Source organism: Tiliqua scincoides, chromosome 3, assembly GCF_035046505.1.
Source record: "Tiliqua scincoides isolate rTilSci1 chromosome 3, rTilSci1.hap2, whole genome shotgun sequence".
Taxonomy (NCBI): domain Eukaryota; kingdom Metazoa; phylum Chordata; class Lepidosauria; order Squamata; family Scincidae; genus Tiliqua; species Tiliqua scincoides.
Genome location: NC_089823.1, coordinates 11,323,634 through 11,335,912, shown reverse-complemented (window position 1 = coordinate 11,335,912; position 12,279 = coordinate 11,323,634). Strand labels below are relative to the sequence as shown.

The window sequence follows — 12,279 nt, the reverse complement described above, 5'->3', positions numbered from 1 at the left end:
TAATTTCTTTTTGAAGAGTGTTATGTGCAGGAGTGACACAACAGCCCTATTCAGAGATTATGGAACGACTTCTTTTCTCAGAAGATCTTAAAAAATTCATTCTTGTGAATGCTGGACCTATGTGAATGCAGGAATACGTAACCATCATTTGAAACAAATGCTTTTGTTCATGGACCCAAACTTCATACACAGTTTTCAACATCCAGGATCACTACGAGTTGCACAGCTTCATTTCATCCATGTTTGATGGAATTTACTTTGTAATCATAAGTTGTGCTTAAGATTGCTGTTGGGTTGCTCTGTATTTTTTTTTCCTGATCAGCCTATTCTTAGCCCTGTGCTAAACTGAACTATCTCTGTATTTGAAAGGTATGAGATCATGAATTTTAAGAAAATGGGCAAGGACTACTTTGATTATATCAATGTCGGAAGTTGGGACAACGGGGAACTGAAAATGGATGATGATGAGATTTGGTCCAAGAAAAGTTCTGTCATCAGATCTGTCTGCAGTGAACCTTGTCAGAAAGGAGAGATCAAGGTAAAAACTTGTGGGATTTTTTTTTATGCCACTAGCCCCTTGTCTACCACCTGTCAACCCTTTCTCAGTCTTTCACCTACCGTTGTGTATGAATAGCATCTCAGAGTGCAATCCAAACTTGGTGCTGGGCTGGTGAAAGACATGTTGCAATACCATGAGAGTAACAAGCTCTGGCACAGCTTTTGGAGACCCATAAGAACATAAGAAGAGCCCTGCTGGATCAGACCAGAGGCAAATCAAATTCTTCAGGGAGCACACAAGACAAGACTTGCATCCTGGTGCCCTCCCTTGCATCTGGCATTCTAAGGTAGCCTACCTCTAAAACCAGCAGGTTTCACATACTCATCACAGCTTGTAATCTGTGATGGAGTTTTCCTCTAGAAATTTGACCTATCCCCTTTTAATGTCACCTGGGCCAGATGCCATCACCACATCCTGTGGCAAGGGCTTTCACCGACTTTTTACACTTTTACACTTTTTACAAATTCTTTTTACAAGAATTTCTTTTTGGGTAAAGAAATTCTTTCTTTTGTCTGTCCTAACTCTCCCAACACTCAATTTTAGAGAATTCCCCTGGCCACCAATGCAAGCAGGTAAGGTGCTGAGTGGCGCAGAGGCTTGGGGAAGGTGGTGGGGAGGCGGGCGGGGGCGTTTCAGAGTGGAGGAAGGTGAAACAGGAGGCAAATCCAGCCTGGGAGGGGGCAGGATCACCGGAGGCCTCCTCCACTGTATCCAAACCCGTTTCTCAGTCCAGGCAGCCCTACATGGAGCCGCTCAGACATGCACTAGCTAAATAGCTGGTGGAGATCTGAGTAACCCCATTCTGGGTCTAATGGACATTCCACCATGAGTCCTTACTGCCACTATTTAAGTTGGGGGGGGGGGAGGAAAGGAAGACAAGGAAGTGACATGGATCAAACTGAGCCCATTTCGTACCAAATCCAAACCTGCCCCCTAGCATCTGGGCCTGGTTTGACACAGGCTTTGGGAAATCAAAGTACGAACATTCTAATCTAACTTCTTTGGAGGTTGTGCACGTCAACATAGTGAGATGTACTGTACGTGTAGGCTCAGCCCAAGGTCTCCCGGCACCTGAGACCAAGACCAGGTATTGCTGTCTTTGTAGTGTGTGCTAGAGGCATTCCTGGAAGGGAGCAAAACTGTATGTTTCATCAGGCGCCAGGGTGCCCATGTAAAGCAGCCCCCACCCCCCTCGGCTTCCAAGCCATTCAGGAAGCTGTGAGTAAAGCAGAGGAGACCCTTCCACTTTGCTTTCGCAGCTGCGACTAGCTCAGAAGCCAAGAGGGAGGGGCTGCTTTACACAGGAATCCTGGCACCGGACAAAACTTACTGTTTTGCCCCTCCTCCAGGAATGCTTCTGGTGTGTGCCATGCAAATTTTACCACCTGTCCCAGTGCAAACCATTTGACCTGCCACTTGAACTTCATAAATTTCCTTTGACGCCCAAAGTGCACCCTACTTGCTCACTTGCTTGCTTACTTTCCCCCTCTCATTTCCGTGCCTTTCCCTCTTACCATTTTTGGCCACAGGGCTTCATCTACCGTTGCCATCACCTACTCTGCCGCCTCATAGCTGACCCACTCCCGCTCCACCCATTTGGAAAGAGCATGGAACATAAGTGTGTAAAATGTAAAGGGTTTTTTGTTTATGTTTCTTAATGTGAAACTGTAAGGGAAAAAAAAATCCTTTTAAAAAAAACAACCATAAACCCTCCTCTCTGTGTTGTTTAATATTCATCTCAGGTTATCCGGAAAGGAGAAGTCAGTTGCTGTTGGACTTGCACGTGGTGTAAAGAAAATGAATTTGTCTTTGATGAATACACCTGCAAGGCCTGCGAGCTGGGGTCCTGGCCCAACCATGAACTCACTGGTACGTGGATCATGATCTTACGGCAAAACTGTACAATATCAGTGCATGTTTTGCTCAGCCTATAATTCCTGCAATGAGAAGTACCATATTTGAAGACTGTCTGGAAATCGCACAGCCTTAACCTTGAAAAGGACTGGGATCAGAGACCACCTACTGGCTGAGGGCCCACCAGGATGGGTTGACCCCAGACCTCCTCCAGTACCAGTGGTGGCAAAAGAGACTTGCTCTCCTGTTCTATTTGGGCACCCCATTTACAAATGAGAGAAACTTCCAAATGTCACTTCGCCATCTAGGGCCTCCACGGGATGCTCCCATTGGCTGGTGGGGAGTGTGGGAACAGGAGGAGCTGCCAACATGAATCTCTGGGTTAGGGTTTGAGATAGGGGTGATGCCCTACCTGGAGATACCAAGAATTGAACCTGAGACCTTCTGCCTGCAAAGCATGTCTTCTGCCACTGAACTATGGCTCCTCTTCAGTGAGTTTTGGATAGCATTAGGCCAAATAATACATCTTAACATACGAGCATCGTATGTGCTTAATTTGAGCTTAGGACAGCATCTCCCTTCCTCCAGAGCTCTGGGGGATGAATCTTTGCTCCAGAGTACCTGCCAGGAAGAAAGTGAAATGTACATCTGTCTTCAGATTTGGGTTATAGGTGGACCCCTTGTTTCCCCTTGGATACTTTATCAATAGTTTCAGTTATCCACAGATATGGGGGACCACCCCATTACCTGTGGTTTTGTGTGTGTGTGTGTGTGTGTGTGTGTGTGTGTGTGTGTGTGTTTTGTAGTCACAATGGCAGTGCTGGCATTTCTTTCTTTAACCCATTTTTGCCTGGCCCACAGGTGTACACATTTGGTCCCTGTTGCATATATGCAACATTGGGCAGAAATGGCTTAACTTGCTTTAACTGAAGATGTGACATGCAGACCATCAGCTTACACCCTAGAGGAAGACTAACACAACATTGTGAGTCTCCCTGTAGCATGCAGGTTGTGTCTTCTGTTTAAGCCAGTTCAATAAAGAAACACCAGTACTGCCATCGCGATGATGCAAAAGCAAAGGTCATGGGCACAGAGAGATGTAGGGAGCTTCTATTTTTATAGTGTCCCCATATCCGTGGTTTCCACATCCATGGGGCCCTGGGACAGAACCCTTCAAATACAGGGATATGCCTGTACTTTGCTCAAGCATTTTAATTTTTTTTTTTATTGCAGAGGTGCCTAGCAGTGCAATGGCAATGGTGTAGCTAGAGGGGGTGCAAAGCACTAAATTTTGCAGGGAGCCTCGGTGCGACATACAAGCGGCCCCTTCCCCTCCCTTTCGGAGCCATTCTGGGTGGGGGGGGGGAGCAAAACTGAGGCATGCGCTTGACTCCAAAGGAGAGGGGGAGGGGCCACTTGCATGCCACACTGTGGTTCCCTGCAAAGCTTACTGTTTTACACCCCCTCTAGCTACACCACTGGTGCATGGTCAAGCACTCCATAGCTAAGAAATCACCAGTGTGTATGTGTGTTCACATAACTATTTTTCACTATTGGGGTTTTCAACTGAGCCACCACTTGCTGTGTGCCAGGCATTTTTTTTTAACATCTTAAACATAATTTTTGTTGTCTGGCTTCTCCAACTTAAAATACGATTCCATCTTTTTTTCCTGCTCGTTGGGTCAAGATTAATTCTTCATATTTTCTGGCACCACAGGAGTGATTAATTGAGGCAGAATCCAGCTGGGAAGATTGCCAGGATTTTTTTTTTTCAAGTTTTCTCCATTTCCTCATCCTTTTGTATGCCAAATATTGATCACAGTTTGGGTTTTGTATCTGAGAAAGTATTAAAAGAAGGAATGTGAATATTCCATATATACAGGAACATAAGAACACAAGAACAGCCCCACTGGATCAGGCCATAGGCCCATCTAGTCCAGCTTCCTGTATCTTACAGCGGCCCACCAAATGCCCCAGGGAGCACACCAGATAACAAGAGACCTCATCCTGGTGCCCTCCCTTGCATCTGGCATTCTGACATAGCCCATTTCTAAAATCAGGAGGTTGCACATACACATCATGGCTTGTAACCTGTAATGGATTTTTCCTCCAGAAACCCCAATCCCCTTTTAAAGGTGTCCAGGCCAGATGCCATCACCACATCCTGTGGCAAGGAGTTCCACAGACCAACCACATGCTGAAAAATAAATATTTTCTTTTGTCTGTCCTAACTCTCCCAACACTCAATTTTAGTGGATGTCCCTGGTTCTGGTGTTATGTGAGAGTGTAAAGAGCATCTCTCTATCCACTCTGTCCATCCCCTGCATAATTTTGTATGTCTCAATCATGTCCCCCCTCAGGCGCCTCTTTTCTAGAAAGACACACATATGCACCAGTCCTAACTCTACACCAAAACTATGCCAATTAAGGACATTGATTTTATATCAGGGGTGCCCAGTTGGAGGTTCAAGAGCCATCACGGGCTTTCACCAGCTGTTTGACTGGTCTCTTTTACATATAAAGTTAGTAAGAGCTACAACACAAGACTCAGAACTGGACAGGAAGAAATGATGCACCAGCTCTATCCAAGCAGCAAATCAGATATTTTATAACTGGTCTTGCTGCCCAACCCATGTCTGGAGGGTCCGTAGTGCCCTGATTCAGAGAACCTTTACAGCCCAATCCAACTCAACTTTCCAGTGCCAATGCAGCCGTGCCAGTAATGCATTCTGGGGGGGGGGGCTCCTTAAAGTAAGGGAACATTTGTTCCCTTACCTCAGGGCTGCACTGGAGCTGCATCAATGCTGGAAAGTTGGATAGGATTGGGCCCTTAGTTTCACTGCTTTGTACAACCAGATCTGTGCTACATTTTTGGAACTGGGCATCGATTTGAACTTCTCCTTTCATTGCTGGGTGGGGGGGGGGGGACATTACTCAGGATCCATTGTGGACCTCAACTCTACAGACTCCCCAAACAGGGTGACTTTCAAAGTGGTGGCCTCAAGCGGCTTTTCAAGGGACACTGCCTCCCCTTGATCCTGTTTTGTGCTGGGCCCAGGAGTCAGGTGCTCTTCCAAGAATATTTCACCTGGCACAGACTGATTCTGCCAGTTCTGTAGATATGCCCAACTACGAACACCTGTCCCACTGAATCATTCATAAGTCCACTGCACAACGAAAGGGACTGAAAAGATCCAAACTAAAAATAAATGGGAGATAGGAATTTGCCAATTCATGCTCGTATCTGAAAGGTCTTTGTTTTGCTCAAACTCTATTGGGGAGGGATCACACCTCAGGGGTAGAACATATGCTTTGTACTGAGAAGTAGATCCCAGCTTCCATCCCTGGCACCTCCAGGTAGGACTGAGACAGTCATTCTTTGAAACACTGGGGAGCCAGGCCAATTGGCTGCATAGACCATTGTCTTTGACTCGCTATAAGAAAACTTCATAGGTCCACATTGTTTTCCTTCTCATGGGTTTCTTTCTTCTTTCATTGTTGCTTTCAAACCCAGAAAGGGGGGGGGGAGAAAAATAAGCACAAATCGCTGTCTTTGCAACATGTAGAATAGCAGAAACAAACAGTAGTTACAGCAGCTTTGCAGACAAGGATGAAGAGAAGCTGCAATTAATTCTCCCAGTATTGAATTTATCTTCTGGCTTTATCGGCATTTCTCATTCTTAATGTCCTCGAAATGTGTTGGCGATTTGATTTATGCATCCAGGACAAGGAAGCCTGATATATTTTGCAGTTCATGAAACGTCTTCAGTGCTAAACACCAGAAGTGTGCATTTAACTATGATTGCAAGAAAAGAGTCTAATTGTTCTGGTGGACTAAATTAAAGACTTAAAGACAGCCCTGTTGAGGACGGCCTCCTCCTCCTCTTGGCTCAGAGTGCAGCCCTTTAGCACTTAAACTGTAAGCTAGCAAGAAGTTCCTTGACACAGAGCCAGGGCGGGCATACCCAAAGAATACTAATGAGGGGCTGGCTAGCATTTCTTGGTCAGCCGCCAGCTCATTCCTAGTTGGGTTGCAACTTGATTTCACCTCAAGTGAAATCTAAGCTGAATTTGGAGGGTATGGACAGCAGCTTAGCTATAGGGGGGCAGTGCGGTAAGTACTGCTGGTGCTGCAATGCATCATTGCAGCAACTGTTACCCTGCGTGTGCCCGATCTCGTCTGATCTCGGAAGCTAAGCAGGGTCAGGCCTGGTTAGTACTTGGATGGGAGACCGCCTGGGAATACCGGGTGCTATAGGCTTATACCATAATCTTTCGAGACTGAAGGTTGCCAACCTATAATGGATCATGTAAGTGGCCCCTACCACTTGCCATCAGAGCCATTCTAGGCAGTGATGCAACATGTCCCCATGCCTTGCCCCCCCTGCAGCTACTCTACTGGGTTCAGGCAAAAAATTGGGGGGTGGGGATAATATAAGATGGGCAACAATTCCCAAGGAGGCTTCAGTAAAATGAGAAGCATTTCAGTGATTTTTGTGAAAGGATGAAATGGGGTGGCTTAACGATAACTGCAGCTGTGGCAATTCTCCTAGCAGCTGGCAGACACAATTTTTCCCCCTAAAATGCTCCCTGCACAACTATCCAATAAGAACATAGGAAGAGCCTTGCTGGAGCAGCCCAAAGGCCCATCTAGTTCAGCTTCCTGTATCTCACAGTGGCCCACCAAATGTCCCAGGGAGCACACAAGACAGCAAGAGACCTGCATCCTGGTGCCCTCCCTTGCATCTGGTATTCTGAGGCAGCCTACTTCTAAAATCAGGTTGCACATACACATCATGGCTTGTAACATGTGATGGATTTTTCATCCATAAATCTTTCCAGCCCCCCCCCCCCCATCTAGGGCAGACACCATCACTACACCCTGTGGCAAAGAGTTCCTCAGACTAATTGCATGCTGGGTAAACAAATATTTTCTTTTGTTTGTTCTCCCAACACTGGCTTCAGGGAGCATCCTAGAACAAAAAAGGCAGCCCCCAAAGTGGTTGCCAGGAGGAGCCCTGCCACATATATGTTGCAGAGACTAGGAAGGAAAAGTTAATTTGAGGGCAGGACCAACCAAGATGCTGCCCGCTTTACCTTGTGAAGTGGTAGCCTCTGCTCCTCCTACTCCTTGGGTCTCCTTTCCTTCACATTTCCTCTTCCTCTCCGTCCATCTGTTCCTTTTCCAGACCAGGGAGCAGAAGGAGGGGAAGGGGAAGGGAGTGGAGATGGATGGAGGTCAGTGGAGATGAATGGAGGCAAGATGGATGCATGGAGACACCCCCCCCCCTCCAACACAACAAACAGCTGCCTGAGGGAAGCACTTCAGTTAGAATCATGGATGGGCTGGCCCTGATGGTGGAGGAAAGGAGCAGTTTTCCCCCTTTTGCTTCCCCAAACCTCGAAGGAATTTGAGCAGAAACATATGACAGAAAGAATTTCATTAGCTACCATTTTGTTTCTGGCCACAATTCAAAGTGCTGGTTCCAACCTTGAAAGCCACAAACGTTCTGGATCCAGGATACCTGAAGGACTACTTCTACGCAAGCTGGACCTGCAGCTGAGATTGTCATAAATGGCCCTTCCCCGGGTGCCTTCACCTAAGGAGATCAGGCAGCTGGAAACTGAAGAGGGGGGCCTCCCATTGTGGCAGTCCCTCCCCAGAAAGAGCCATTTGGCACTTTTATTGTCATTTGGGGGGCACCTGGCAAAGTCTACTTTTGTTAATTTAGTTCATGTGTTGTGATTCAGAACTCCAGAACAGAGTCAGGAAAGACCCCTATCTGGAGAACCTGTAAGACAGTATAAAGGAGACCATTCTGACTTAGATGGTCTCATTATAAATCCTTGTGGCTGTTCCCCCAATCTTTTCTAGTGCAAAACCCCAATGTTACTCAGATCAGTGTCCAGCACTTTCTGAGCCTGAACCCTCTTAAGTGCTTTATAAATGCTTGTGGTGAGTAGCAGCAGTGATGCTCTTTGAATAATCAGGTGAGTGGCTAAGTGGATTATTCTTTCAAGGGTACAAAATGCAGAGGGTGCAAGTCAACGGTTAATGGAAGATATGATCATTCCCATTCTTATGTGGTTGATTAGAAAAGCATGTGTCAGTTTTAATAATTTCATTGATGGTTGGCCTGCAGTTATAAATTACGCTGCAATGCAATCAAATGGAAAGCGAGAGCATAGGTGAGCTTTTTCGAAGAGCTTAATGCTTGCCTAATGATCAAATAGCTTAACCTAGGGGAAAGCCAGACATCAATAGGCTTATCTGCCTATTGACTATACAAAGACCTCAGAGGGACCCACATTATGGCAGCTACAAAGCTTAGAAGCATCATCAAATATTGATCGTATAAGTCACAACCCATGAGCTGTCTGGAAGGCTTGAGCGGAGAGATCTGGTGACAGTTCCTTAGTCATTGCCCCCAACAACACAGCTATCTATGAACACAAAGTTGCAAACCTACTGAATTTTCTTTGTTTCTCTCCTTATCAGGTTGTGATTTGATCCCAGTGCAGTATCTCCGATGGGGTGACCCAGAACCCATTGCGGCAGTTGTCTTTGCCTGCTTAGGTCTCCTGGCCACCATGTTTGTTACTGCCATTTTCATCATGTACCGTGATACACCAGTGGTCAAGTCATCCAGCCGAGAACTTTGCTATATCATCCTGGCTGGCATATTTTTGGGTTACCTGTGTACCTTCTGTCTCATTGCAAAACCTCAACAGATCTATTGTTACCTTCAAAGAATTGGCATTGGTCTATCCCCGGCCATGAGTTACTCTGCCCTCGTGACAAAAACCAACCGTATAGCAAGGATCCTTGCTGGGAGCAAGAAAAAAATCTGCACAAAGAAACCTCGCTTCATGAGCGCCTGTGCTCAGCTGGTCATAGCATTCATTCTCATATGTGTCCAGCTGGGCATCATTGTTGCGCTTTTCATCATGGAGCCGCCAGATATAAAGCACGACTACCCCAGCATCCGAGAAGTGTATCTCATCTGCAACACCACCAACCTGGGCGTCGTGACTCCCCTTGGATACAATGGCTTGCTAATTTTGAGTTGTACCTTCTACGCATTCAAGACCCGAAACGTCCCGGCAAACTTCAACGAGGCCAAGTACATCGCTTTCACCATGTACACCACTTGCATCATCTGGCTAGCTTTTGTGCCAATTTATTTTGGGAGCAACTACAAGATTATCACCATGTGTTTCTCCGTCAGCCTGAGCGCCACTGTGGCTCTGGGTTGCATGTTTGTGCCAAAGGTGTACATCATCCTTGCCAAGCCAGAGAGGAATGTACGCAGCGCATTTACCACCTCGACTGTGGTCCGTATGCACGTTGGTGATGGGAAGTCATCTTCTGCTACAAGCCGCTCGAGCAGCTTGGTCAACCTGTGGAAAAGGAGGGGATCGTCTGGAGAGACTCTAAGGTAATGCTTGCTATTATGGGAGGTTTTAGAGTTGTGCATTTTTGTGTGGTAGTTGTGGAAGGAATAAGAGGAACCACACAATGTCAACATAGATCTATCCTGTTGGTTTCTTCTCTCTCTCTCTCTCTCTCTCTCTCTCACCCCAACACTAATATAACCAACCTAGGTTTGATCCAATATGGATCCTGGCCCACTGCTTGAAGAATAATGCCCAGTCCACTGAACCAAAGTAGCTGATAACACTGGGTAAATACAGAGAATGTTTGTCAAATGGTAACTTACCACAGCTGTCATGGAACATGCATACTGAGCCATATGGTTTTGTATCATGTCTCCCACTCCACTGTAGGCACCCGTATAAAATCGGTCTTTGCATCATTCTGCCATACATAGTCTTAGGGGCAAATGTGGGTCAAAATGACTAGTTAAAAGAATCATCCCTTTAACCAAACCACCAATACAGTGCTTATCTATGAAGGACATCCTGACTAGATAAAGAAACCAAGTACAAGCTTAATTATTGGCCAATAATAACCCATTGAGTTACCTGCACATGTGTGAGACACAGTAGTACAGGGGGTGCAAAGCACGATGTTTTGGAGGCAGCCTTACTGTGTATGCCTCTGTTTTGCTCCAAAGGGGAGGGGGGACCTCTTGCATGGTGTGGCTAGGTTCCCTGCAAAACCTTGTGCTTTGCACCTTTCTAGCTGTGCTGCTGGTGAGACAGAAGAAAAATAAAAGCTTATACGAAACGAGATGTGCAAATGGCTTCCAGTTAATCCAAAAACTCCTTTCTCTCTGCTGATCATCAAACTCGCTGGCCTATGTATATCTTCTCACTGTGAACAGACAACATAATTGCTTTGTAACTAGAAATTAATCACTCGCCTTTCAATAGATAGGATCATTACCAGCTATTTCTGTAACGCCATGCATGTTTTTCAAGTGATTCAACGGTACACTTTTGCTGGTGGTATGTTGCCTTTTCCTACTCTTGGTTCTTTTTTTCTTGCCCACCTTAGCTGATTCTGATAGCTTGCTGACACCCAGGAGCATAGCCAGGGTGTGCGTGCAGTAAGTGCAAAAGGTACTGCAACGTGCTGAGTAAACTTCTCTGGAGGAGAAGTTCATTACGGGTTACAAGTCATAGTAGGTATGTGCAAGTTCTTGGTTTTAGAGGCAGGCTGCCTCCGATTCCCAGATGCAGGGGAGGGCACCAGGACGCAGGATGTGTCTGTTGTCTTGTGTGCTCCCTGGGGCATTTGGTGGGTCACTGTGAGATACAGGAAGCTGGACTAGATGGGCCTATGGCCTGATCCAGTGTTCTTATGTTCTTAACTACAATTCCCAGGAGGCCTTGCAGGTCTCTTGTTATCTGGTGTGCTCCCTGGGGCATTTGGTGGGTCACTGTGAGATACAGGAAGCTGGACTAGATGGGCCTATGGCCTGATTCAGTGGGGCTGTTCTTATGTTCTTAACTACAATTCCCAGGAGGCCTTGCAGGTCTCTTGTTATCTGGTGTGCTCCCTGGGGCATTTGGTGGGCCGCTGTGAGATACAGGAAGCTGGACTAGATGGGCCCTTGACCTGATCCAGCAGGGCTCTTCTTATGTTCTTAAACAGCTCCTCCCGCTTGCCATCCATTTGGGCAGCAGTGTCAATGCGCAGGCATGCCTGCATGTTGCAGTTGCTGCCCTGGATGGCTCCAATGGTGAAAGTGAGGGGCCACTTACACAGTACATTGTGGCACCTGCTGTACTGACCACACTGCCCCTCCCTGGCTACGCTACTGCTGACTCCCGCTTCCTCCCTGCTGCTTCCTTCTATGGCCCACAGCTCCCCTTCATGCACTTTTCACCTTACTGTCAATAGCTGAAGCTAGATTTTCAATGGGCTACGGATTCCTATTGGTTCTCAAAGCATGGAAAATGACAAAAACAACAGCCACAGCATGGCACTGCATCGACCAACAATATTGATGGCACTTTATAGCATAAGCAAAAAAAAACAACAAACTATAACAACCAGATCATTGCCCAAAATAACTTACAGCAACAACAACAACAACAACAACAACAACAGTATTTATATACCGCTTTTCAACAAAAAGTTCACAAAGCGGTTTACAAAGAGAAAATCAAATATCTAATGGCTCCCTGTCCCAAAAGGGCTCACAATCTAAAAAGATGCAAAGGAATACCAGCAGACAGCCACTAGAACAGACAGTGCTGGGGTGACAGCACAATCCTAACTTCATCCTGTGCTGGCGCAGCCCTCTTGTGCCAGCTTCTGAGTGTCACAAACATACTGTTAGGGCGCAATCCTAACCCCTTATGTCAGTGCTTTCCAGCATTGGCATAGCGGGTGCCGATGGGACCTGTGCTGATCCTGCAGTTGGGCGTCACTCATGGACGCCTTCTCAAAGTAA

The 12,279-nt window shown here is 46.5% G+C and overlaps 1 protein-coding gene and 1 pseudogene across 6 annotated transcripts in view; both read left to right on the top strand.

Moving 5' to 3' along the window:
• The window catches only part of GRM5 (glutamate metabotropic receptor 5), a 236,217-nt gene that overhangs the window by 189,147 nt on the left and 34,791 nt on the right, over positions 1-12,279 (top strand). For 5 of the 6 annotated variants that reach the window (XM_066619211.1, XM_066619209.1, XM_066619207.1 and 2 more), the window contains exons 5-7: positions 370-538; positions 2,302-2,428; positions 8,913-9,852. In XM_066619211.1, the coding sequence (XP_066475308.1) occupies positions 370-538; positions 2,302-2,428; positions 8,913-9,852 (1,236 nt within the window). The remainder of the gene's footprint in view (positions 1-369; positions 539-2,301; positions 2,429-8,912; positions 9,853-12,279) is intronic. The other variant, XM_066619208.1, reaches the window with a different exon arrangement.
• Positions 6,555-6,674, top strand: LOC136647177 (5S ribosomal RNA; annotated as a pseudogene).